Below are 27842 nucleotides of genomic sequence, written 5' to 3' on the forward strand. Positions count from 1 at the left end.
ACTCCCCAGAAGGTCATAATAACTACATGCTTGGATTTTGGGTGAACATAAGATCGGGCTTGATTGAGATGCTTCTCCAGGTTGAAAAGCTCACTGGCGTTTGCTATCAATGTTGCTACAGAAAAACTGGCCACATGAATGAGATGCTGGACAGAAAAGAAATATCCTGTAGACCTCCGGAGCACAGTGTGAGTCACTGCGTGGGGTAGAAAAATAACAAGTTCTCTTATTTCTGCCTGGTGTAGCTTGCTGGCATGGCAACCTTTTAGCGGCCACCCATGTTGAAAGGCATGAATTTTATTTTGTACCCAGCCATTGGCATATTCTCGCGATGGGTCCATTTGGTTCACCGCTTTTAGGAGGAAAACTGAGTTTGCATCATTTAACCGTCTACTGCATTCCAGAAGATAATTGTGTGTATGCGGTGTCAGGAACACAGGGTGGGTTCTAGTTATAGATGCCTGTCCTACACCCGCTTTGGGCTTACTTCAGTGGGGTGTAAAGTTTGGCCGGGCGTAAGTAAAATGTGTTTGACCTAAGCCCACTTTGTTGGGTGGGTGGGGGGTCATTTAGGTTGCAATAACCCCCTTACTGATCCTTGAAGAATATATTTCTTGTGCGTCGAGGATGGAGACGAAGAGGTGGAAGTAAAGTAGCGAAAGTGATTTTCAGAGCCACTGATCTCTGGAGTGTGGAGAGGTTAAATTCCAATTTTATTAAGTAGGGATGTGGGATTTTCACCACGCTTTCCGGGATTGAATGCGGTAGCTTTGCCTGTTTGTTCTGTGTAACCATGTAGTGGCCGTGGCGATTTTATTGCATTAATATCAGAAATTAGCCAGTTTCAGACTGTGTGGTGGCTGCTGGTATAGCAGCAAAATGCTGAAAAGAATGTGAGCGTTGCGACAGCTCCTGAATCCCCAACACTAGGGTCAGAATTGTAGCCTTTTCATCCCGGTTTCCTCAGTTGGAAGTTCTCCCTGATCCTTGACAACAACGGCGTCGCTAACGACCTGCATTTATATGGCACCTTTGACACAGGGTGGAATTCTCCCAAAAGGTTATTTCGGCCGGGATTCTCCGTTGCGAGGCTTTTGCTGTTAACGAGGACGGGGAATTTGGGGCTCAGGCAAACCTCACATTCACGGCAGTGGGACTGGAGAATCCGGCTGCCCTGAACAGATGGAGAATCCCGCCCTAAGTGTCATTCCGGGCGGGAAACTTGTGAGAACCCCGCTGGCTGTTCTGGTGTGATTCCCATTGTAATTCCACCCCCCCCCCCACTTCTATCCGGCATCAGCCCCCCCCCCCCCCCCCCCCCCCCCCCAGTAGTCGGCACAGCCCCCTGCCACTCCCCCACTTTTTAGGTCACCAAATGTATCGCCTTTGTGGCCAAGCCCCCTTTCAGGTTACGACCCCTGGCACCATGGTGGTGCGAAGTGGCGATGCCAGGGCCCTGCTCTGCCATGTGTATGACCACCCGGGGACTGCAGCGGTCTGCGAGTCCCTAGGCATGGTCATCACATCTGGTCTCCGACAATGGAGACTAGTAGTGATTCCCGCTGGCCTCCACTGAGCCGGCAGAGGAAGGTGGGAGGGGGGGGCGGTCTTGGGGGGAGCATCACCCTCCTTTTGGCACCCAGTGCAAACCCTGTTTCGGAGCCCTCCCGCTATTCTCCTGGCATAGAGGGATGTGCGGCGGGCACAACCCGGGCAGAGAATCGCGCCCACAGTTAAACATCCCAAACTGCTTTACAGGGGCAAAACGGAAACAAAATTTGAGACTGAGCCACCTAAGAGGATCTTAGGATGGGTGACCAGATGCTGGGCCGAAAAGCTAGTTCAGATACCCCTCCCACCCAGGCTTTGCCCTCTTCCAGACCCTTCCATCAGGCAGAAGATACAGAAGTCTGAAGACCCGCACATCCAGACATCGGGGGCAACACGGTAGCATGATGGTTAGCACAATTGCTTCACAGCTCCAGGGTCCCAGGTTCGATTCCGGCTTGGGTCACTGGCTGTGCGGAGTCTGCACGTTCTCCCCGTGTGTGTGGGTTTCCTCCGGGTGCTCCGGTTTCCTCCCACAGTCCAAAGATGTGCAGGTTAGGTGGAGTGGCCATGATAAATTGCGCTTTGTGTCCAAAATTTCCCTTAGTGTTGGGTGGGGTTACTGGGCTATGGGGATAGGGTGGAGGTGTGGGCTTGGGTAGGGTGCTCTTTCCAAGAGCTGGTGCAAACTCGATGGGCTGAATGGCCTCCTGTACTGTAAATTCTATAATTGCATAGGAACAGCTACTTCCCCACAGCTACAAGACTCCTCAACGACTCTCCCTTGGACTGGTCTGTTCCCTGTAAGAAGATTATTCATGACGCCCTATGCTGCTCTTGTTTGGCCCTTGTTCCGCACTGTAACCAATCACTATTTGTTGACATACCATTTGTCAATGTACTCTGTCAATTCTTCTTTTGTCTACTATGTACGTACTGTGTACGTTCCCTTGGCCGCAGAAAAATACTTATCACTGTACTTCGGTACATGTGACAATAAATATCAATCAAAAAAAGGGCTTTAAATTAGGAACGCAAGGTAGAGAGGCAGAAAGATTTGGGGAGGGAATTCCAGAGCTGGGGACCTAAGCAATTCAAAGCAAAGCCATCATTGATGTACAGATCTAATTTAGGATGCATCGGAAGCCCGAATTGAAGGAGCACACATATCACAGAGTTATAGGGCCGGAGGAGGTTATGGGATTGGGCAAGAGGCTCTTGAAAAAACCCTGTCTATTCTAACCCCATTTTCCAGCACTCGCTGGACCGGGAGCCAGCGGTTGGAATGGTCTAGTCTAGAGGGAACAGAAGTATGAATGGAGACTGCTGAGCTGAGTATTAAATGTTTTGGGAGCATCGCCTCTCCATGGGAGGGCAAACGGGCTTGCCAGGCACAGAGGATAAGTTAGCCATTGACCAATCACCCCAACATCATTGGCAGCAACACCGGGAACACCGTGTCCCAGGCAGCCCAGCACAGCCAGAAAGAAGAGGCTGTGTTCTAGCTGGTAGAATTAATAATGGACGGGAAAATAGCCAACGCACGATATTTGTATTAACATTTTTTTTTAAATGTGTTCATGGGATGTTGGCGTCGCCAGCTGTGCCCTTGAGGGGACAGTTAATAGTCAACCACACTGCTGTGGGTCTGGAGTCACATGTAGGCCAGACCGGGTAAGGACGGCAGATTTCCTTCCCTAAAGGACATTAGTGAACCAGATGGGTTTTTACGACAATGGACAATGGTTTCAAGGTCATTATTAGATTTTTGATTCCAGATTTTTATTGAATTCAATTTCACCATCTGCAGTGGTGGGATTCGAACCTGGGTCCCCAAATTATTACTCTGGGTCTCTGGTTGACTAGTCCAGTGACAGTACCACTACGCCACCGCCTCCCCATGCAGGCATGATATGGGGGAAGGACGGGGCTCGAGATAGGGCCACTTCAGGCTTGGTTTATTCATGAGTTCCAAAACTAAAAGTGTGTTCTCGACCTGATTCATCAGGTGTCTCATCCCACACTAGATTGTACATTTTTTTTTACTGGTTTAGCTCAGTGGGCTGGATAGCCGGCTTGTGATGCAGAGCGAGACCAGCAGCACGGGTTCAATCCCCGTACTGGCTGAGGTTATTCATGAAGGCCCCGCCTTCTCAACCTTGCTCCTTGCCTGAGGTGTGGTGACCCTCAGGTTAAATCACCACCAGTCAGCTCTTCCCCCCTCAAAGGGGAAAGCAGCCTCTGGCCATCTGGGACTATGGCAACTTTCCTGTACATTTTTGCAATTAGATTAGAACTGTTTGAAGAATTTAGTTCATAAAACGATTTATCCACTGCAGCCGGTGATTGTTGCAATTGAAGAAAGTATTGGGAGTTTCTTTGGGAATAATTAGCTGTCCTATGATTTGTTTGCATGCGCTGAGATTACATGGCAGAATAAAGAAATAGATTACTGCTGATAAATTCACTGAGTGCCATGTATGCAATACATGTAGTCTATTTTCTAGAGGATTATTCAGTGTGCACAATGTATAGTCAACGTATAGTCAATCTCCTGTGGAATGTATGGAATATATGCAGCCCGTGAGATTGAAAGAACAGGAGTTTGAGCTTGCTTGAATGGTATCTGATAGAACTCTGCCACAAATCAGGCCAAATTCAAAGAGATAGGTAAAAAATGAGCCACGTCAATGGGGAGGAGAAAGGTCACCCACAAGAAAAGCAAAAGGAGGCCAGGAGGGAAGAAAAGATTTTGTTTAAACTGATGAAAGTTTGGATGTGTGGAAGGTGCCTGTCAGAGGAAGAAAATGCCGCATGCAAACTGGAGCAGGTTGGCCTGTGGAATGAAATGCTGGGAACAGAGGCAAAATTAATGGCTCGCTTTTCACGAAGTTGGATGGATTTTATCTGGTAAACTTTTTAATGAGTCCGTTATCTTATTAATGTTACACAGCTAATTAGTTACCTAGGCTGGAAATAAAAATGTTCCCAGGAATCCTTGGAAAAATAATTGTAGAGACGTAATTAATTTCAGTTGATTGCTTTTCCGAAGGATTTTCAGTGTGTCATGTGAGAGTACCTTTAAGAAATGGGTGTTTAGTACTGCAGTGATGTCAGAGAGTGGGTGGAGCTGGGCTGTCTGTCAGCTTTTTACTTTCGTTTTAGGCTGTTTACTGCAGGGTGTGTTTTCGTTTTGTTTTCAATGTGGGAGCTGAAACCAGACAGAGCAGCTGTACTGTTGATCTCTCTTCCATGAAAAGACTATCACTTGATCATTTGGTGAATTCAGAATTATAACTGTTTTCAGTAGTGACTTTAACCTGATGTGCCTCTGGTAAAAGGTCTTTTAAGTCTTATGGATGTTAAAAGGAAAGCTTAAAGGATTACTTAGTGTTGTATTCTTTGGGGGTTGTATTTGAATTAATGGGTGCTAAGATGTTCACTGTATGTTTTAAAAAGGTTAACCTTAGTTCATAGAATAAACATTGTTTTGCTTTAAAAAATACTTTTCCATTTCTGCTCTACCACACCTGTCGAGTGGGCCGTGTGCTCCCCATACCACAATCTTGTAAAAGTTGTGGGTCAGGGGAACTCCATGATACACTTTGTGGTTCTCTAAACCCTGGCCCATAACAAGCATCTGTTTTACCAAATCGGCGAGATGGTGTTATTGTTTGAACTGATTAGAGAAGTGCGTCTTTTTCAACCCTGGCGTAATATGCCATCATTCAGATTTAATGTGTGATGCGTAAGAAACAGGACTCTTAAATTACATATGGGTTGACCGCCCGTGGCATTGCTCATGGATGGAGTGGGGTCTGAAGCATAGCTACAATGTTAAACTTCCTAACCTGGTCTGCTCTGGCTCTGGCTCAGGCTTCTCCTTCCAGACAAGGAGTAGATATATTCTGAGAAGACGAGAGGCCAATTATTGATGTTTTTTTTTGTGGACGTTTTGTGCGAGTGGCTGTTGCTTGGCTTCTCTTATCTGTTAGCTCTGGAAATTCTTTGAATACCTCTGGACCTTTCCGCATATTTATTCTGAAAGTGTTTCAATCCTGATTTGTTAGATGTGTGTACCAAGCATGGCATTTAGAGTGTGTCAGATCAATTCAACATATCGGGGAGATACAGAGCTCTGTGGCATTGCTCATCATGTGGTACCTAAACATGCTGCCCAGTTCAAGGCAAACTTGTTTGTTGCAGTCCATGGTTGGTTAACGATGCAAACATTCGTGCTTAGCAATGTAAAAGAGGCCAGGCACCGACGGGAAGTTCAGCGCCCCAACGGTAGGGCAGAGAGGTCATGCAGCTGATTTTGATCAAGTGACCCTGATGGTCAAACGGGTGCACAGACAGGATTGGTGCTTGGCTGCATTGTCTCGTGGTTGAATAGTTTCTCGAAACTAAGGCAAGATGCCGGGAGGTGCTTGGAATCCATGACCTATCCCCCCAGCAAGGAAGCTGCGCCTTCAGCCAAGGGTAGGAGAAAACTGGGGAAGAGAAGTAAAGAACGCTTGTAAGGCTTGTGCAGTGGTGATGTAGATTTTGTTGTAGTAATGCGTTTTTAGGTCCTTTTTCGACCATGTTTCTTTTTGCCAAATCTCCTCCCCCATCTCTCTGAAGACATGAAGCACTCTGGATAATGGCTTCAAGGTTGCTGGTTACATCCTGGTGTCCACAAAGTGACCACAAATTTTGAGGTGATTAGTTGGTTGCTCAGTGCCTGTTTGTCGACAGCACTCCATCAATTGCTCCAGGATTAATGTGGATTTTAATTACACCCTTGGGGGTTAGGCCAACCATGCAAGGGGTGACACTTCTTCAGCATTACACAGATGCTGTTATACCTTCCGCACCTCGAAGGTGGAGTGGCAGGTAGACAGGGTGGTGAAGATGGCATTCAGCATGCTAGGTTTTATTGGGCAGAATATTGAATGCAGGAGTCTTGTTGAAGTTTAAAAAAGAAAAAAATTATTTAAAGGTTTTTTTTCATAAAATATCAATAACAAAATGAGAAAGAAAAAAGAACCCAACAGGGTTAAGTACAAAACACAATCTAAAAAAAGCAACCCCCCAAACCCCGCCCCCCCCTGTAACTAAATAATAAATTAACATTAACACCCCGACTTAACACAACAGGTGTATACACCCCCTCAGACCCTCCAGTGTAAATAACATAAACAAAAATAAAGTAACCACCCCCCCCCCCTCTGAGCTGTTGCTGCCATTGACCAATGTCTATCGTTCTGCCAGAAAGTCTAAGAACGGTTGCCACTGCCTAAAGAACCCTTGTACCGATCCTCTCAAGGCGAATTTCACCCTCTCCAATTTAATGAACCCCGCCATATCGCTGATCCAGGATTCCACGCTTGGGGGTCTCGCATCTTTCCACTGAAGGAGAATCCTTCGCCGGGCTACCAGGGACGCGAAGGCCAGAATTCCGGCCTCTTTCGCCTCCTACACTCCCGGCTCCTCTGGCACCCCAAATATTGCGAGCCCCCAGCCCGGTTTGACCCTGGATCCTACCACCCTCGACACCGTCCTCGCTACGCCCTTCCAAAATTCCTCCAGCGCTGGGCATGCCCAGAACATATGGGTGTGATTTGCTGGGCTCCCTGAGCACCTAACACACCTGTCCTCACCCCCAAAGAACCGGCTCATCTTTGCCCTGGTCATGTGTGCCCTGTGCAGCACCTTAAACTGTGTGAGGCTGAGCCTTGCGCACGAAGAGGAAGAATTCACTCTCCCTAGGGCATCTGCCCACGTCCCCTCTTCGATCTCCTCTCCCAATTCCTCCTCCCACTTACCTTTCAACTCCACCACCTAGGTCACCTCCTCCTCCTGCATCACCTGGTAAGTTTCCGAGATCTTGTTGAAGTTGTACAAGACATTGGTAAGACCACACATGGAATACTGTGTTCAGTTCTGGTCACCCTATTATAGGAAGGATATTATAAACTAGAAAGAGTGCAGAAGAGATTTACGAGGATTCTACCAGGACTTGATGGTCTGGGTTATAAGGAGATGCTGGATAGACTGGGACTTTTTTTCCCTGGAGCGTAGGAGTCTTAGGGGTGATCTTATGGAGGTCTATAAAATAATGAGGGGCCTAGATAAGGTTGATAGTCAACATCTTTTCCCAAAGGTAGAGGAGTCTAGAACTAGAGGGCGTAGGTTGAAGGTGAGAGGGGAGAGATACAAAAGAGACCAGAGGGGGATTTGTTTTTAGAGAGCGGGTGGTGAGCATCTGGAACGAGCTGCCAGAGGCAGTGGTAGAGGCGGGTACAATTTTTTCCTTTAAAAAGCAGTTACAGTTACATGGGCAGGGTGGGTATAGAGGGATATGGGCCAAATGTGGGCAAGTGGGACTAGCTTAGTGATTAAAAACTGGGCGGCATTGACAAGCTGGGCCGAAGGGCCTGTTTCCATGCTGTAAACATCTATGACTCTGAGAGGCGTGTATTTGGCTTTTGGAAGCCTATGGCACAGCAGGGAGTCATTTGGACCATCACAGCGGCGTTGGCACGTTTCAGGAGCATTCCTTCGCCCATACCCCTCTTCCAAAGATCTGCAAATCTTTATTTTTCAAATATGTAGCTGGGTCCCTTTAGACGTATTGGCCAGACTTTTCTGGCCATTCCTGATGGAGGGATCTTCCGGTCACACCCAGCTGTGGGTTACCCAGTGGCAGGGGTGCAAACTACTGCATGTGTGCGTGTGCGCGTGTGTCATACCACATCATAACTTACATTAAAAACGGTTGATGAAAAGGTGGCTGTATGAAGTTAAGGAGTTCAGATTGACCACGATTTAATTGAATGGTTGGAACAAGCTCGAGGAGCTGAATGGCCAATTTTGAGTTCTCATGTTCCTATCTCAGGATATAATCGCACATCCACTCAGGTTTTGCGCTGGCCTCGACTTTCCGGCTTCCAATGTTGGAAAAACTCATTAACTCTTCAACATTGAAGCTATAAGACCAAGGAATGTGTGTGGTTTTTAAAAAAAAGTAGACTTGAAGGGGATTCATGTCACTTTGACAAACATTGCGATGGGAGAATGAAGACAGATTTACAATATTCGGTTGGAGTGAAGAACCAGGTCAATATCTGTGTGTGGCCGGGGTCAGTGAGTGTCGGTTATATCCGATATTGAGGATGCTTGTAAAGTGAAGGGGAGTTTATTTTCACAAGAGCTTTTTTTCCATTGAGGTCACGGGCTGCTGCCTTTTGACGTCACACCTCCCACCTTTGGCCAGGAAGGTGGGAAGATGTGGGTTGCAGGCATCTGTGCAATCACTGCCAAGTCTTACTTCGCAATTGGAAAACAAGAGGCATGTGACTATTGGGTGGCTTGTGACGTGATTCTGTCGAGTTCTGTCATATTAACTAACAAATGCACGATACATACCAACTTAAAAAAAACAATGGGCGCGATCTAACGTTCACGCTGCACCCGAAAAGGAACTCGCCGCTACGCAGCGTGGCTGATAGAAGTCAGGAGACCCGGCTTCCGGGATCTACCCGGCTCGCAACGCCTCGAGGCATCCGGATCAATCCGCTTCGCTTCGGAGACCTTGGCTGAGTGCCGTTCAGCACTGGTCTCCGCAATGGGGACCAGACAGAACGGCGCTCGTGGATGTCTCCCAGGAGATCGGATGTCCCCCGGATTCATGCCCTTTGGGCAGGGTGGTACCCTGGTACTGCTAGTGCCACACGGGCACCATGGCACTGCTAGCCTGGCACCATGGCAGTGCCACCTGGGTGTCAGCTTGGCACTGCCAGGGTGTCAGTTGGCGATGCCAAGCTGGCTTTTTTCTGTGTGCCGGAGATCAGGCTAGGGGTGCCCTGCGCGGGGTTTGGAGGGCGTGTGGGGGGTGGGGAATGTGAAGATCCCATGGCACTATACGAAGAAGAGCAAATAATTTTTCTCTTGGCCAATATTCATCCCTCTGCACCATTGCTATAAAAGAATCATCTGGTCATCATCTCATTACTGTCTGTGGGAGGTGGTTGTGTGATGTTTGGCTGCCACATTTCCTACATACAACAGCGGCTGTACTTCAAAAGTACTTAATTTGTTGTAAAACACTGAGGAAAGTGTAAATGTAAATAATCTTTATTGTCACAAGTCGGCTTACACTAGCAATGAAGTTCCTGTGAAAAGCCCCTAGTCGCCACAATCCGGCGCCTGTTCGGGTACACAGAGGGAGAATTCAGAATTCTTAGCTGGTACAGGAATTGAACCCGTGCTGCTGGCCTTGTTCTGCATCACAAACCAGCTGTCTAGCCCACTGAGCTAAACCAGCCCTGATGATTTAGGTGCAATAGAAATGTAAATCCTTTCTTTCTTTGAGCATAGCGCTGCACCATCAGGGCCTGTAATTGTGCAGAGAATGTACCAGCTGTAAGTGTCCAAATCTTTAGGTCTGCTGTATGTTTAGCTCCAATTTAATCTATCTTGTAATCATAAATACTAGAATCTGTTATTTACACTGATGGGTAACAACTGCGGGGCTGGTTTAGCACAGTGGGCTAAATAGCTGGTTTGCAGTGCAGAACAATACCAGCAGCGCGGGTTCAATTCCTGTACAGGTCTCCCCGAACAGGCGCCGGAATGTGGCGACTGGTGGCTTTTCACGGTAACTTCATTGAAGCCTACTTTGAAGACAATAAGTGATTGTTATATCAGGAATTGTGCTTGGGAATTTTGTAAGCTGGAGTTAGAGGCCGCTTATCCAAGACCGTCTTTGACGTGCAATATTCTGAAAGCGCCCCCTTCAAATGTGGATTGGTATGGAGAATGTGGCGGAGTCTGTAATTAATGAGGGAGTGGAGGCGGGACAGGTGTCTGATCTGAGCTGGGTAGGTTTTGAGAGCTTTCTCATTGGGGTGGACTTAGATCTGGGTGGATCGGGGACATTATTACACAGTAATGACAAGGGCAGAAGCCTGAGCTGAAGGTATCACTGGCTGAGAACTTCAAAATCCCAACCTTTGCCGTGGAATCTGCTCATTCGCTTTGACACTGCTGCCATTGTGTACACCTTGAAAACTGCAACCAATCTCTTTGGCTCCTATTTAGAACTGGTTTAACAAATATTAAAAGACAAATCCACTCCAAATGTCCTCTTCTGTGCCACCTCAACCAAACCAGCTGTTTCAACATTTTAAGAAGGTTTCCAATGAGAATTTGCAAAGTCTTTCAATCTCGCAAGGGTGCTGTCAGCATTTTCTTTCAGTTTGTCGATCCATTTGGGAGGGAAATGCATTTTCGTGCGCGCCAAAGTACGTTCTGATGATGGGAACGGGTGCTTGACGCCACTGATCCAACTCCCAGACTCCTCGAAAGAGGTGAGAGTTAGAGGTTTTCTGCTCCAGGACAGGAGCAGGCAATCCAGGGTTAGATTCGGGACTGTGGCACACCTAAAGTTATCTGGTGAGGTGAGGCCTTCTGGTCTGGGGCTTCATTTGATGGGAACACATGTAGAATTGTCTCTGTAGTGTTATAGCCCTATTTCTGGTCCGCCTCCTGTCTAGCAGGACAGCTCGCCCTAACGTTTCTTCAGTAAAGTGCCTCTGTATCTAATGTCAGAAGAACACTTCTTTAATACAGAAGTCTGAAATTTCTATCTTTCTGGCCTCTCTGAATTGTGCAGCGAATTATGTCCTGATGTTCGGCAATTAATGGATACATTCTTTTTTGTGTTATTAATGCAAACTTGTCAAAGCAGCTCCAATGAAACTTGCCATGTCTTACCAGTCAGAGAGAGGAGAGCATGATCTCGTCGGTGCGATACAGACACCGGCTGTAAAGAAATGAACGGACCGTACACTAACCTCACCCCTGACTAATGCCACATTTTGTTTGGGTGTGATTAGAGAGTTTGGAATAACGCTGATAAGCACGGGAATTGATCACTTTGAATTTTTACAGTGGTATCAGTGCTGTATCAGCCTGTGGACTGGTGGTTACTTCACCATTGTGCTAATCCCAGATTTTAATGGGGAGAATTACTCATCCAAATTTTCTAACTTAATTTAGTCTAATGACAAAGCTTAGGGAGAGTCAGGAGGGGAGAATGAACTTGCAGAACTGATTATGTATAAAGATCTTGTACTAATGGAGCCTCTATTATCCTCTCAAATAGAAAGGAGCTTCCCTCCCCAGTGGAAATTGGCAGATAATTGAGAATGCCTAAATGGTGGTCCTTCATATCCTCCTACAACAATGCTTTGGGTATTGGAGTTCAGACACACAGTGCAATGAAAAACGGTGTCCTTTTAGTCACCAAGAGGAGGGGGTGAAATGCAGAAAGGGAGCCACCAAATGATTTTCAGACTGTACCTGATTTTTCTCCTTCTGTTCAGCCTCAAGGACCACTCCAGTTAGTGAACCCTTGCTCCCTTTGAACTGAAGTGTGACCAATATCTGATAATGTAGCTTTGTTGAATGTCACCTGTGTAACTGTAATGTGTTCTGACACAAGCTCGCTCCTGTTACTGGTCAGGGGGGGGAGGTGTGAGCCCCCCACTCGTACAACCAGTTCAATTCTCCTGTCGAAGTTTCCACCCTGACTGCCCAGCAGAGAACACGACCTTGAGTTTCTTTGTCATCTCCCAATAATGTGCCATCGCAACCAATCTCAGGACAGTATCCAAGCCAGCTAGTGAAGCAGGAACCGCGACAGAGTTTTTCTTTATTGAGAGAGTTTTGTAACTTATTCAGTCTCACCGCGCTCCTCCCGCTCTAACCAGTGTCCCAGATGTATCTTGCTTATCTATGCTCAATTAATACCCATCATCGGAATCTCTTGACCTTAACAACAAATCTTAACAATGTAATTTGCCAAGATATCAACACTTAGAACAACAAGATGCTATTTCTAGCTCTGTGTAGTCCTCCGTAGACCATCCACTCCACACAATCCGCCTCCGCTGCGTAGTCAGTCCACAAACCTCCTCGAGCCTCCTGTCTTTGTTTGGAATTTGTGGCAATTTAGAAGATATTGTTGATGAATGTGATATAAAATAGTTAGTTTAAATATATTAGTTACAGTAATGTAGATATAGGCCGGTCTAATTCTAGTGAGTTCACAGACAAAGGATTTCAGAAAGCATGGCAAGGAAGGGGGAGGGGTGTCTGGTAGAGGAGGAGAAAAGGATTCTGGGTAACAAGAGGCCAGGGTTAAGGAATGAGAAGTGAGCCAATTAGGATGTATGGCCAGGTCAGGAGGGGTATAGGATGACCTACGGGAATCGTGTATGTGAAACTTGATGCCATTTGAATGTATTTGCAGAGATCCCTTTGTCTCGGACCTCATTCGTTTCCAAGGGGTCCAGGAGACTGGTTCTGTGTTCTGTGTCCCTGAGAAGCGAGTCAGACTTGCAAGTTGGTTAAAAATAAATAATACTATGCCTACAAATCCATCTCGAGTTTTATTGAGGCCGGATAGACGGGTAAAGAATTCAACATTTGTCAGTGTCAGGGTTCAATTTATCTATTCTAATCACAATATTTCAATGTTCTTCCCACCCCATAATTCACAGAATTGCACAGAATCCTCACAGTGCAGAAGGAGGCCATTCGGTCTATTGAGTCTGTACTTGCTCTCTGAAAGAGCATTCTACGTAATCCCACTCCGCTACCCTATCCCTGTAACCTTTCTTTTCAGATATCAATCCAATCCCCTTTTGAGTACCTCGATCGAATCTGCCTCCAACAACCTCTCAGGAAGTTTGATCTGGACTCCAACTACCCCCTGATTTCCTCATGTCACTTTTACTCCTTTTACCCATCATTTTGAATATGTGCCCTCTAGTTCCTGTCGCTGTCTTGAATGGGAACAGTTTCTCACTATTTACCTTGTCCATACCCCTCAGGATCTTGATTACTTTTGTCAAATCTCCCCTCCGCCTTCTTTCTCCAAGGAAAATAAACCCAACCTCTCCAATCTATCTTAATACATACAGTTGTTTATTCCTGGGATCAGTCTTGCAAATGTCCTCTGTAATCTCGCCAAAGGCTTTGTACCCTTCCTCAAGTATGACGCCCAGAACTGAGACACAGTACACCAGATGACCTCTTTACTCTTGTACTCAATGCCCCTATTAATAGGATACTATATTCTTTATTAACTGCTCTCTCAACCTGCCCTGCCATCTTCAATGACTTATGTACATCTACACCGAGGTCCCCATGTTCCAGCACCGCCTTTGGAGTTTTTCCCTTTATGTTATATTGGGCGGGATTCTCCCCAAACCCGGCGGGGCGGGGGGTCCCGGTGCCGAGGAGTGGCGTGAACCACTCCGGCGTCGGGCTGCCCCAAAAGTGCGGAATCCTCCGCACCTTCAGGGGCTAGGCGCACCCCGGAGTGGTTTGTGCCCCGCCAGCCGGCAGGAAAGGGGCTTGGCCCCACGCCAACCGGCGCCGAAGGGCCTCTGCTGGCTGACGCGAGTTGGCGCATGCGCGGGAGCACCAGCGTGTGCTGGCATCATTCCCGCGCATGCGCAGAGTGCTTTGTTTCCGCATCGGCAATGGCAGACTGCTACAGCCGCCGGTGTGGAAGCATAGAGTGCCCCCATGGCACAGGCCCGCCCGCGGATCGGTGGGCCCCGATCGCGGGCCAGGTCACCGTGGGGGCACCTCCCGGTGTCAGATCCTCCCGCGCCCCCCCCCCCCAAGAACTCCGGAGGCCGTCCACACCGCCAGGTCCCGCCGGTAAGGACCTACTCCAATTTAGGCTGGCGGGACTGGCAAAAAAACGGACGGGACTTCGGCCCATCGCGGGCCGGAGAATACGGGCGGCCCCGGGGCCCATTGAGTCATGCCGGTCCCCGCCATTCTCCGAGGCGGGCGGCGCAATTCACGCCGGGCTGATTTCTTGGGGCCGGAGAATTTGGAGGACGGCGGGGGCGGGATTCACGCCGATCCCCGGCGATTCTCCGACACGGCAGGGGGTCGGAGAATCCTGCCCCTTGTCTTTCCATATTCTTCCTGCCAATTGAATCGCCCCACACTTCTCTACATTGAACTTCATCTGTCACTTGGCTGCTCTATTCACCAATATGCCTGTGTCCTTTTGCAGTTCAAGACTATCCTCATCACAGTTGATAACGCTTCCAATCTTAGCATCATCTGATACACAACACAGTCTAGGTCAATTAATATATATTAGGAAGAGCAAAAGCCCTCAACGCTGCCCCCCTGAGGAACTCCAATACAAACCTTCCTCCAATCTGAAAAACAACTATTTATCACTGATCTCTGTTTTATGTCATTCAGCCAATTTCTGATCAAAAGCGCCTACTTTTCCTATTATCCCATGAGCTAGAAGTCTGTTCACAAGTCTGTTGTGCAGCACTTCATCAAATGCCTTTTGAAATTCCACATACACCACATCAACAGCGTTGCCCATATCAACCTTCTCTGTTACCACCTCAAAAAAACTCCCTTCTCTAGGTTGAACAATCCCTGAAACTTCAACCTCCCCTCACAGCCTTAATGTACCTTAACAATATGTATATCTCTTTCTGCACTGCCACCTGTGCCTGGACAATCTTTATTGTGGTGCAGCAACTAGAATTGTTCGCGGTAACCCAGCTGGTACTGTAAAGACTGACCATTATCTTCTCACTGGGATTTATGATGTATCCCTCTGGTTGTACACCCAGAGATGAAGTTTGCTTTCCTTAGCGCAAATGCACACTCCGATGTTGGTTTTAATGAGCTCTCCATTGATACCGACACGGGCTGAAACCAAGCCGGTAAACCGCGCGAGAGGCCTCACTCCACAAAGGGCGGGATCCAGATTTGCTCATTCAAGTGAGCAGTTAGGACACCCCGAGTGGATGCAGTTCAGGACTGGTTTCCACAAATGTAGACCAGGTGTACCAGCACTTTGGGGGGGGGGGGGGAACTGCCAGATGATCAGGTGCTCCTGGGTGGTCGAGCTCTGGGCAGGGTGGTACTGTGAACCCACACTGCCACCTGGGCAGCATGGCACTGCCAGCACAGCTGTGCCAGGATACACAGGTGGAAATGCCAGGCTGGTAGGGGCACTGACAGGGCTCCAGAATGGTGGTGCCCGGGTGGCATGTTGTCCGTGCTGGGGATTGGGCCCTGGGATGCCCTGCCCTTGAGATGGGGTGCGGGGGGCTCAAGGATCCCATAATTGGGAAGTTTGGGGGGTGGGTTAAGAGATCGGGGCACCATCTAGAAATGGTGCTCCGATCTCTTCCTGCACAGGTGAGCTGAGTTCGTTAGTGCAGGAAATGAGCCTAAGTGCGGCCAAGGCTGGAAAATAAGCAGAGTCCCATTTTAATAGCGAGATCTTTGTTGGCGCTGCAAGCGTCGGGCAACACTTGGCTAATCGTGCCCGAAACGGAACTCTGTTTCATTTCCATGGAATCGTGCCCACAATCTGTGGCACGGTGTCCCCTGCCCCAATGTCTCCCATTTTTACTTGTGCTGTTGCGATTCTCCTTTTCCGCGGCGTGGGGGGCTTCAATGGGAAATGCCATTGACAAGCTGCGGGGAGAGAGAATCCCGCCACCAGCAAACGGCGCGTCACCGAGAAACACCCCACCGGGGGACCGGGCAATCCAGCCCATGAGGCCAAGGTTAAGAGGCGTTTAACACAGAAGAACACTCAGCAAATCAGGTGCACTTGGAATTTGCTCGCAAAGGAGCAATGATTTAGTCTGAAGATAGTTGCATATTCCAACACCGAACGTGTCACGGCCACGGTCTGTATGATGGGAATAAGAACACAAAACATAATGAAGATCTGCTGCAGGTCCGTCCACCATGCACCAACTCGTGATTCAGGTGGAGAACTAAAAAGGGGAGGGGATGTGAAAAGCCATTGGAGAGTTGAGCTCGGTCAGGTTTTGCAGGGGTGGGGGGGGGGGGGGGGGGGGGGGGGGGGGGGATGACCGCCGACACCAGAAAACATTGTCTGGGCCTCCTAATCAGTGATCCCAGATCATGAGAAATCAGCCCGAACACTCTCACACCGGTCATTAAAAAAGAAAGCTTCTTCTGATATTAAGCAAGACGGATTTTAGATTTGTCACCAGATGAAATGGAAGCTGTGCAAAGAGAACGCTGTCTTGTGCAAACTCTTGACACCTAATTGGGATGCTGAATAATTGGAGTATAGGTAACGAGTGTTCCTGTGAAAAACACAAGGCTTTACATCTCTTCTGTTTATTTAATGATTCTTACTGTGACATTCAGCTGCGTGTCTTTCACATTCACATTCCCTGTAAAAAAAAAATATCGGTTTCCATATTTAAAAAATATATAAATTTAGAGTACCCAATTCATTTTTTCCAATTAAGGGGCAATTTAGCGTGGCCAATCCACCTACCCTGCACATCTTTGGGTTGTGGGGGCAAAACCCACGCAAACACGGGGAGAATGTGCCAACTCCACACGGACAATTAAGGGGCAATTTAACCGTGGCCAATCCACCGACCCTGCACATCTTTGGGTTGTGGGGGCAAAACCCACGCAAACACGGGGAGAATGTGCAAACTCCACACGGACAGAGACCCAGGGCCGGGATCGAACCTGGGACCTCGGCGCCATGAGGCAGCAGTGCTACCATTGCGCCACCGTGCTGCCCTCTCTGTTTCCATCTTAGAGCAGAACGGTCATGTTACTTCACTGAGGGACAGAGTTTGGGGCAACTGTTTATTAGAAGTTAAATGTAGGTCCGTAATGCTGAAAGAGTTAAAGTCTTATAAAGCCAACGTCACGCTTTGGGGAAAGGAAATTATTTTGAGGTGAGGCGTTTTTCACGCAGCAGCATTATTGTTTCTGTCCCCAGCTGGCCCGTCTGGTTCATGGTGCAAACTTATCGCTCCGTGTACTTTTGAGCTGAGGTCCGATCCCTGGGCGTGGCATGTCCATTCCGTCACTGGCAACGGAGAATTGGGTAAAAAATATCGAGTTTACTAGCCCAGATAAGAATAATAAATCCTTGTGCTCTCGACAAAGGCGTAAAAGTGTTCATGTTTTTATTAAAACATCGCTGGGCAGATCTGTCAAACCAAGAGCTCACACAACGTTATCAACCCCGAGAATGTTCTACCTCCAGTTAAGTGTTCCTTGCTAGGGCAGCACGGTGGCGCAGTGGTTAGCGCTGCTGCCTCACGGCACCGAGGTCCCAGGTTCGATCCCGGCTCTAGGTCACTGTCCGTGTGGACTTTGCACATTCTCCCCGTGTTTGTGTGGGTTTTGCCCCCACAACCCAAAGATGTGCAGGGTCGGTGGATTGGCCACGCTAAATTGCCCCTTAATTGGAAAAAATGAATTGGGTGCTCTAAATTTATTTTTTAAAAAGTGTTCCTTGCTCACTTCTTTGGTCCACATATCTCGCCCGGGTCTTGTGAAGATGGTGGGGAGGAAAGAATATGTAAGGGTTGCTATGTGGAACAAATACCAAATGTATGAGTGTGTCATCCTGAATTAAATGATCAATTACCCTAGCTGAACAGTGTAAAGAAAACCATTCTTCTCTGGCTCCTTCTAACAGTTGGTAGCTAATAACCTTTTTTGTTTCTTTTCGCAAGTATGAAGTTACTGTGAAAAGCCCCTAGTCGCCACATTGCGGCGCCTGTTTGGGTAAGCTGGTGCGGGAATTGAACCTGCGCTGCTGGCCTTGTTCTGCATCACGAACCAGCTGTCTAGCCCACTGAGCTAAACCAGCCCTAACCAACTGCCAGCCGACAGGCAGCATCTTAAACACTTGACGGAAATGTAAAATCTTAGAATGTCACAGAAAGAGGCCATGTTGCCGTGCTCGCTCTACGAGGGCAATCCAATTAGACCCACTGACCTGATTTTTCCTCATACACCAGCAAGTCTTTCTTATTCAAGCATAGGTCTAATTCCACTGAATCTGCTTCTCCCACCCATTCAGGCAGTGTCATATCTCACTGCATGCAGAAAACCCACCTCCCCATACAACAACAACATATATTTATATTGTGCCTCTAACGTATAGAAACATCCTAAGGTGCTTCTCTGGAGCGTTGTAAAACAAAATGTCACACCGAGTCACATAGGGAGATATTAGGTCAGATCACCAAAAGCTGGGCCAATGAGGAAGGTTTTAAAGAGTGTCTTAGAGGAAGAACTTGAGGAAGAGAGAGAATAACAGAGCTGGTGGCCCGGGTAACTGAAGACACGGCCGCTAATGGTGGAGCAATTATGAGAGCACAGAGAAGTGTGAGGTCATGCATTTAGCGAGGTCAAACAATTATAGGGAGTACAAAATAAATGAGAATATACTGAGAGGGGTAGATGAAGTGAGGGTTCTTGGTGTACAGGTACACAGCTCTCTAAAGGCAGCAGTTCAAGTCGACAAGGTTGTTAAGCATATGGAATACTCTTCTTCATTGGCAGAGGTTTAGAATATAAAAGTAAGGATATAATGTTGGAACTGTATAAAACACTGGTGAGGCCACAACTGGAGTATTGTGTGCAGTTCTGGTCACCACATTAGAGGAAGGACGTTATTGCTCTGGAGAGAGTGCAGAGGAGGTTTACAAGAATGTTGCCAGGGCTGGAAAAGTGTAGCTGCGAGGAGAGTTATAGGGGCTGGTTAGCACAGTGGGCTAAACAGCTGGCTTGTAATGTAGAACAAGGCCAGCAGTGCGGGTTCAATTCCCGTACAGTCCTCCCTGAACAGGTGCTGGAATGTGGCGACTGGGGGCTTTTCACAGTAACTTCATTGAAGCCTACTTGTGACAATATGTGATTATTATATTATTATTAGATTGGATGGGTTGGGGTTATTTTCCTTAGAACAAAGAAGGCTGAGGGGTGACTTAATTGAGATGTATAAAATTATGAGGGGAAGAGATAGAATGGACAGGATAAAATTGTTTCCCTTGGTGGAAAACCAGGGGGCATAGATTCAAGATACTGCAGAAGGTGTAGAAGGGACATGAGGAAGGACCTTTTTTTAAACAGAGGATAGCGGGAATCTGGAATTCGCTGTCCGAGTTGGTGGTGGAAGCAGAGACTCTAAACTCTTTGGAAAAGCGCCTGGATCTGCACCCTGTAGCTGTAATACAGGGCCACGGGCCGGCTGCAAGAAGGTGGGACTAGGAAGGGCACCTGGATGTCCTCGGGCTGGCATGGGCCAGATGGCCTCCATATGTGCTGTAACTTTTCAATGATTCTAAGGACTAATGATGGGGCATTTAGGAGGCTAAACTTAGAGAAGCACAGGCCTCTGTAGTATTGTGGAAGTGGAGGAGATTTCAGAGATGAGGGAGGGCGGGAGAGAACAAGGACATGGAGGGATTTGAAAAATATTATAACCAAGAGGTTTATTGGACAGGAGCCAATGAAGGTCAGTGAAAACAAGGTGAAATGGGACCAAAGGGCCTGCTAAAAAGAAACTCCCCTTCAAATATTTACCCAACCCGGGCATGATTGGTTTATTTTTGCAAAAGTACTTAAATGTTCCACCTTTTTGTTTTCCCTTTCATCAAGAAAAGTGTCACACTCCCTTAATCGAGGATCAGGTTATTCAGATGACACCTGAAGAACACTACAGGCGAATGATGTCCGCATTGAACGAACATGGCACCTACGAGGAGCAGCAGCAGCGTCTGTACCAACTTGCCAACAGTATGGGAGTCCCAACCCATGGAGGTAAAGAGAACTTGCTGCTGGATGTTGTCTGATTTCTGGCCAATAGCAAATTCTGATATCTGTTTCTGGCTTGGTGTATATTCAACTTGGTGAGAACTCCCTTAAACGAGTGCCGTGGTCTCCATGTTACAAGAAGGATTTAAAGGCACAGGAAAGTCTGAAGGCGATTTACAAAACCCATAGCACAACCCGGAGGTCACAATCCTCCTGGCATGGTAGAACAGTGGCTAGCACTGCTGCCTCACAGCACCAGGGACCCGGGTTAGATTCTGACCATGTGCTGCACTTTCTTTGTGTGTCTGCGTGGGTTTCCTCTGGATGCTCCGGTTTCCTCCTACAGTCCAAAGATATGCAGATTAGCCAGATTGGCCGTGCTAAATTTCCCCCAAAGTGTCCAAAAAAACGCAGGTTAGGCTGGGTTACAGGGATGGGGGAGGGGGCTACGTATGGTGCTCTTTCATAGACTCGATGGGCCAAATGGCCTCCTTATGCACTGTTGGGATCACGGATCTAAGAAAGACTGAAGAAGTTGGGGCTCCTTTTTTCTCTAGAAAACTCAAAGGTGACCTAATAAAGGTTATTAACATTCTGAAAAAGGTTTGACAAGGTAGATGGAGAGATAATACTTACCATTTGTGGGGGAATCCAAAACTAGGGACCATAAGTATAAAATAGTCACTGATATGTAATTCAGGAGAAATTTGTTTGTCCAGAGAGCGGTTAGAATGTGGAGCCTCCTACCAGATGGGAGCAGTTGAGGTGAGTGGTACAGAGGCCTTTAAGGGGAAGTCAGATATGAGGGGGAAAGGAACAGAAAATGATACTGATGGATGAAGAGGGTGGGAGTAGGCTCACGTGAAGCATAATGCCAGTGTTGATCAGATGGACCAAATGGCCTTTTGCTGCACTGTTAGCTATACGTCCCATCACTGCCTCCTGTCATTGGGCATGAATAAACCAAACGGTTTTCCTGGTGTATTGCAGCATCAGCAAAATTGATGAGCTTTCACAACTACCCACTTCAATTATGCCATTTGTAAGCATACTCTCAATCTCTTCGTACAGTTAGACAGTCGGGTCAAACAGAACAATCAAGGTAGGCAGAGTTCAAACAACAAAGGGGCTGGAATAACCTAAGTAATGAGGCCTTTGTTTGTGCCCTTTAGATAGGCTGACCGCATCTTGCCTGAACATGTGACTTGTGTTTCTCCAGCTGGTACACCTCAGGCGGGTTATTAGAACAGCTCCGGGAACGTTTTGTGGTGACTTATGAATTTGCAAGATGTCATTAACTTGGACAAAATGGACAATGTAGATGGTTATAAATATATAGGAACTTCCTCCCTAACAGCACCTACACCACAGGGACTGGAGCACTTCCAGAAGGCAGCTCACACCGCCCCCTTCTCAAGGGCAGGGATGGACAATAAATATTGGCCTATCCAGCGAAAGCTGAAATCCCGTAAATGGATTTTAAAAAAAACATATATTTTTCACGTTCCTGTTTTTTCCAGAAGTTTAACTGTAAAACTGGGCAGCACGGTGGTGCAGTGGTTAGCACAGCTGCCTCATGGCGCCGAGGACCCGGGTTCGATCCCGGTCCCGGGTCACTGTCCGTGTGGAGTTTGCACATTCTCCCCGAGTCTGCGAGGGTTCCACTCCCACAACCCAAAGATGTGCAGGGGAAGGTGGATTGCCCACGCTAAATTGCCCCTTAATTGGAAAAAAAAGAATTGGGTATTCTAAATTTATCAAAAAAGAATAACTGTGAAACTATCTCTTCTAGTACATATTTTCCTTTGTAAACTGACCTTCCAATATCCATTCGATTTATTCAACAGGCATATTTTTACGGTATGTATTATTCTGCGTGTCGGTTTTGACCTTAGACGGGATTTGCACCAATGATAGAGACACATGACTCTTTTCCGTTATCAGATTCTTGATCAGCGAGACTGAATGATTATTTTAGTTTGGTGCTGGGATGCTCTCCTTTGCTTTCTGTGGGCTATTAGAGCGGGGATATTTTTCTCTCTCCCCACTTAAAGTCTATAATGGTACAAAGTAATTTTTCTCAGTACCGGCAAGACCGGACGTTGTTTGTCAATGCTACCATCAGAGCTGAGAATTATATTAATAAAACCCTACCTGCAACAGTGGCAGTATATTAAAGAAAAGTTGTGTTTATTGGATTTATTTTAGGATTTATTTAGGCAGCATGGTAGCATAGTGGTTAGCATGATTACAGTGCAGAAGGAGGCCATTCGGCCCATCGAGTCTGCACCGGCTCTTGGAAAGAGCACCATACCCAAGGTCAACACCTCCACCCTATCCCCATAACCCAGTAACCCCACCCACCACGAAGGGCAATTTTGGACACTAAGGGCAATTTAACATGGCCAATCCACCTAACCTGCACATCTTTGGACTGTGGGAGGAAACCGGAGCACCCGGAGAAAACCCACGCACACACGGGGAGAACGTGCAGACTCCACACAGACAGTGACCCAGCTGGGAATCGAACCTGGGACCCTGGAGCTGTGAAGCAATTGTGCTATCCACAATGCTACCGTGCTGCCCACTAATTTTGGGATTTTGTCTGCTTGTCACATGCTGTCAATCCTGTTTCCCTCTCTCCTATGTGGTTTACCCTTATTCAGTTTCTATTCTCTCTCTCTCTCTTTACCACCCTCTTTCCCCTCTCCCTACCCATCTCCCTTACTTTCCCCTAACTCTCCATTACTCTTTCCATCTCGCCATCGACATTAGAGCCCAGAAGAGGCTATTTTGACTGTTGTGCTTGGATTAATTGGAGCAGGAAAATGCCTTCTCTTCTCTTCCTTGACGTTCCTTTGTCTCTGACACTGTCTCAATCTGTTTCAGTCAGTCTCTCCATCAGCCTCTCTATGGGGGTCAACTTTGGTAAAGATGGAAAATATAGGGGGCGATTCACCGAGCCCCGCGCCGGGCCGGAGAATCGGCGCAACCGTGCCACGATGCCCCGGGTTGGCGTGGTACCCATTTGGCGCCGCGAAAGGAGGCTGGAGCGACGTGAAACGCGACAGCGCCATGCTGGCTCCCTGTGGGGGCCAGAATCGATTGTGCCCGGTTCGCGACGTCGTGAAACGCGACACCGTCCACGACGGCGCGAACACTTGGGCTCCATGAGAATCGGCCCCATAGACTATCCTTTATACACTGGGGGTTGTGCAATGGGTGGCCGAATATTTAGTGCCTGTTTTGCACCTGTTGAAGTTGAATTTCATCCCCCTGCAGCCTAATCAATTTTCATACGTTGTGATTCTCTCTCTCTCTCTCTCTCTCTCTCTCTCTCTCTCCTTCCCCCCTCTCTCTTTCTCTCTCTCTCTTCTCCCCGTTCTCCCTTTCACTCTCTCACTCTTCCCTCTCGCTCTCTCTCCCTCCCCCCTCTCTCTCTCTCTCTTCCCCCCCTTTCTCCCTTTCACTCTCTCACTCTCCCCTCTCCCCCTCTCTCTCTTTCACTCGCACTCTCCCACTTTCTCTCTCTATCTGTCTCTCTCTCCCTCTCTGTCCCCCTCTCTCTCCGTCCCCTCTCCCTCTCCCTCTCGCTCTCGCTCTCCCTCTCGCTCTCGCTCTCGCTCTCGCTCTCCCTCTCCCTCTCCCTCTCCCTCTCGCTCTCCCTCTCCCTCTCCCTCTCGCTCTCCCTCTCCCTCTCGCTCTCGCTCTCGCTCTCGCTCTCGCTCTCGCTCTCGCTCTCGCTCTCGCTCTCGCTCTCGCTCTCGCTCTCGCTCTCGCTCTCGCTCTCGCTCTCGCTCTCGCTCTCGCTCTCGCTCTCTCTCTCTCTCTCGCTCTCTATCTGTCTCTCTCTCCCTCTCGCTCTCTATCTGTCTCTCTCTCCCTCTCGCTCTCTATCTGTCTCTCTCTCCCTCTCGCTCTCTATCTGTCTCTCTCTCCCTCTCTCTCTGACCCCTCTCTCTTTTTCTCTCTCTGTCTCTCTTTCCCCCTCCCTGTATGTATCCCTCTCCTATCCATTAGCTCCATTTCTTCCCCTGTGTCTTGCTCTTTCTTTCTCTGATCTTTCATTCTGTTTCTCTGTGTCCCTCATTCTCTATTCCTTCCCACTCCTCTCCCACGGAGACCGAGAGGTAAACTTGTGACTTAAATCCACCGAGATGAGGAAATGACCTCAAATGGTCTTGGATCACTGTCTGTGTGGGGTTTGCACGTTCTTCCCGTGTCTGTGTGGGTTTCCTCCGGGATCTCCGGTTTCCTCCCACAGTCCAAAGATGTGCAGGTGAGGTGGATTGGCCATGATAAAATTGCCCCTTAGTGTTCAGGGATATACAGGTTAGGTTTTGGGGATAGAGTGGGGGTGTGGACCTGGGTGGAGTGTTTTTTCGGAGGGTTTTTTCAGGAAGGGAACCTGCCAAACAATGAAACTGATTATCAGGTGGGATGAATATTGTGATGAATGGTCAGTGGGAGAACATCAGTTTTGTTGTATTATGTACTCTGGGATAACACTGGCTGCAACTCGATGCAGCTTTGACCAACAGATACTCCAGACTTTGAAGTAAGTTCAATGTGATTTATTGAACCATTAGCACAGTTCTCTATGAGTTTGACTCTCCTGCTAATCTTGCTATAGTAACTCAGTCTAACTAACCAGTCTGCTCTAAGCCACGTGATGGGTGTGATGCTTAAGATCTGCCCCTGTGCTTCTCTCTGAGTGTCGCCTGTGGGAAGAGAAAGAGCATATGTGCCCTATCCTTATATATGGGTTGTGTAATGCCCCCTTGTGGTAGTGTCACCTCTGGGTGTCCTGATTGCCCATTGGTCGTGTCCTAGTCTATGTGTTCATTAGCTGTATGTCTGCATGTCATGACCTCTCTGGTGCTCCCTCTAGTGTTTATTTAGTTGTAGTGTATTTACATTAACCCCTTGTGTATTTACAGTGATGCATATCAACACAAGTTTTACCTGATTGGCCAAGGCAACTTCCTCCACCTGCATTGAAAAGTTTGGGCAGCACGGTAGCACAGTTGCTTCCCAGTTCCAGGGTGCCAGGTTCGATTCCCGGCTTGGGTCACTGTCTGTGCGGGGTTCTCCCCGTGTCTGCGTGGGTTTCCTCCGGGTGCCCCGGTTTCCTCCCACAGTCCAAAGATGTGCAGGTTAGGTGGATTGGCCGTGCTAAATTGCCCTTAGTGTCCAAAACAAAAAGTGGGTGGGGTTGCTGGGTTATGTGGATAAGGTGGAGGTTTGGGCTTGGGCAGGGTGCTCTTTCCGAGAGCTGGTGCAGACTCGATGGGCCGAATGGCCTCCTTCTGCACTGTAAATTCTATGATTCTATGAAAAGTTCTGAAATACCTGTTCTTGTATTGATTTGTGCAGTGGATATTACTCTATTATATACAAGTTTCCTTTCAGGCTATAGAAGGAACAATAATTGGCTAGACTTTCAACATTAGGCTTGGTATATTAAACCTTTGCGTCAATAGCAGGGAAGTTGGGAGTGCGCGGTTTGGAGGGGGTGGACTGTCTAGACCAGTTACTCCTGTAATTTACAGCAAAATCTCGATGTGTATGAAGAACCAATTTACTGCAAATTATGGCCACGAGAGATCCCACCACAGGTTTGGTGCTCTTTATTTTATTTGCAGACCATTGATTCTGATCCCCATCCCCATCTGACCTGCAGCTCCCAGGCCACTACCTCCTTTAGGACAGTGATTGCGTCCCACCTTCGACGGCCCGCTAGTTCCCCGAAGCTGTCACCTCTAACCCCAGAGCAGCTTCTGCTACACCGAGGGCAACATTCCTACTCGAGCAGAGGGGTTCTGACATGTGGCATGGCTTCAGGAAAGATTCATAAGTCAACAGAATGTCTTCTGTATATTTCTGCTTTTTTTTTTGTTAAGCCTTCAGTGGATTGCAGCCAGGAGAACAAGCAGCCCTGTTCTCTGGTGTCTACTAGAACTGCTCCTTATCCAATAACAAGGAGGCCCGTGACATCGGTCAGCTGCATAATTTGCAGTTGATGGATGATTTCCGTTTTCTCTATTTCAATTCTGATTACTTGCCCCTATAACCTTTGTCGACTTGTCCTTCCACACCTGTTCCTATATCCCCGCCCCCTCCACCAATATTGTTCCCCACCAGCTCTTCAAAATTGAGGTTAGTAACGTGTGTGTCTCTGGTTGCTAACCTCGCGATCCAGCCATCGCTTCAATTTAAAAATTCTCCTTCCTGGTTTCAAATCTTTCTTTGGCTTCAGTCTCTCTCTATCATCTCCTGCAGCCCTTCAGTTCTGCCTTCTTGAGCACCCCCAACTTTAATCACCCCTCCATGGGCGGCCGTGGCTTCAGCTGCTCAGGCCCGAAGCTCTGGAACCCGCTCCCCTAAACCTTTTTGCCTCTCCATCTCTTTGCTCAGTATTTTTCGTCGCCTTGTCCCAATGTGGCCCTGTGTGACCCGGTGCCAAATTGGATTTTGTGTCAGATTTTCTTCACTAGCGCTTCTGTGAAGTGCCCGCAGTGTTTTACTGTGCTAAAGGCGCTGTATAAATACAAGTCGTTGCCTATTTTCGGGTTGCAGAGCCAGGGAAGCGAGTCGTGAATTTAAAATCGGGAAATGAGAGTCAGGAAAGGGATGAGGCAAAATTTCTGTGCACCGACTTTCCTTATTCTTTGATGGGATATTGGGACAGCATTTGTTGCCCAGCCCTAATTGCCCTTGAACGGAATGGCTCGCCCGGCCATTTCAGAGGGGCAGCTGAGAGTCAACCACATTGCTGTGGGTCTGGAGTCACATGTAGGCCAGACCAGGTGAGGACGGCAGATTTCCTTCCCTGAAGGACATTAGTGATCCAGATAGGTTTTTACGACAATCAATAATGGTTTCATGGTCACCATGACCGAGACTAGCTTTACAATCCAGATGTATTCATTGAATTCGAATTCCACCAGCTGCCTTGGTTGGATTTGAACCTGCGTGTGTCCCCAGGGAATGGTTGAGGCCATCGCACTGGGTTCATTATAAAGGGCCTCATTACCCTTGCGTTGATTCGGGGAAAATTGGGTATAGAGCAATCTGCGCAGGCAGAGTTGGAGCTGCTTGGAAACTTCACTCTGTCCCGTAGCTTGCATCTCGACTTCAGGCTGGACAAAATAATGCCTCCCCTTCTGGTATCTCTCTCGGTCTCCATTTCAGTGGTGGCTGCTAATTTACAGCCAGGTCCTTTACCCTATGCACTGTGTACTGAACCAGGGTAGCAAGGGAGATCTTTCAATTTCATCCACAGATAGTTTCAGTAATAAATGTGTACAAAATACAGAAGTAACACAACAGAGTTCAGGGGGTGTCTCTATATTCCTGTGGGGAAATGCATCATGTGATTTGCGACTGAATCCTACAGACAAACTCTGGTTTTGATATCCAATGAATGAAAATGAAAATCGCTTATTGTCACAAGTAGGCTTCAAATGAAGTTACTGTGAAAAGCCCCTAGTCGCCACATTCCAGCGCCTGTTCGGGGAGGCTGATACGGGAATTGAACCGTGCTGCTGGCCTGCCTTGGTCTGCTTTCAAAGCCAGCAATTTAGCCCAGTGTGCTAAACCAGCCCAATCTGCCGGCAATT

At 47.8% G+C, this 27842-nt stretch overlaps 1 protein-coding gene across 13 annotated transcripts in view; it reads left to right on the forward strand.

Moving 5' to 3' along the window:
* The window catches only part of samd11 (sterile alpha motif domain containing 11), a 311850-nt gene that overhangs the window by 196785 nt on the left and 87223 nt on the right, over window positions 1-27842 (forward strand). For all 13 annotated transcript variants that reach the window (XM_072477949.1, XM_072477943.1, XM_072477944.1 and 10 more), the window contains one exon: window positions 20065-20226. In XM_072477949.1, coding sequence (XP_072334050.1) covers window positions 20065-20226 — 162 coding nt within the window. The remainder of the gene's footprint in view (window positions 1-20064; window positions 20227-27842) is intronic.

This window comes from Scyliorhinus torazame, chromosome 16 (assembly GCF_047496885.1).
Source record: "Scyliorhinus torazame isolate Kashiwa2021f chromosome 16, sScyTor2.1, whole genome shotgun sequence".
NCBI classification, from domain to species: Eukaryota; Metazoa; Chordata; class Chondrichthyes; order Carcharhiniformes; family Scyliorhinidae; genus Scyliorhinus; species Scyliorhinus torazame.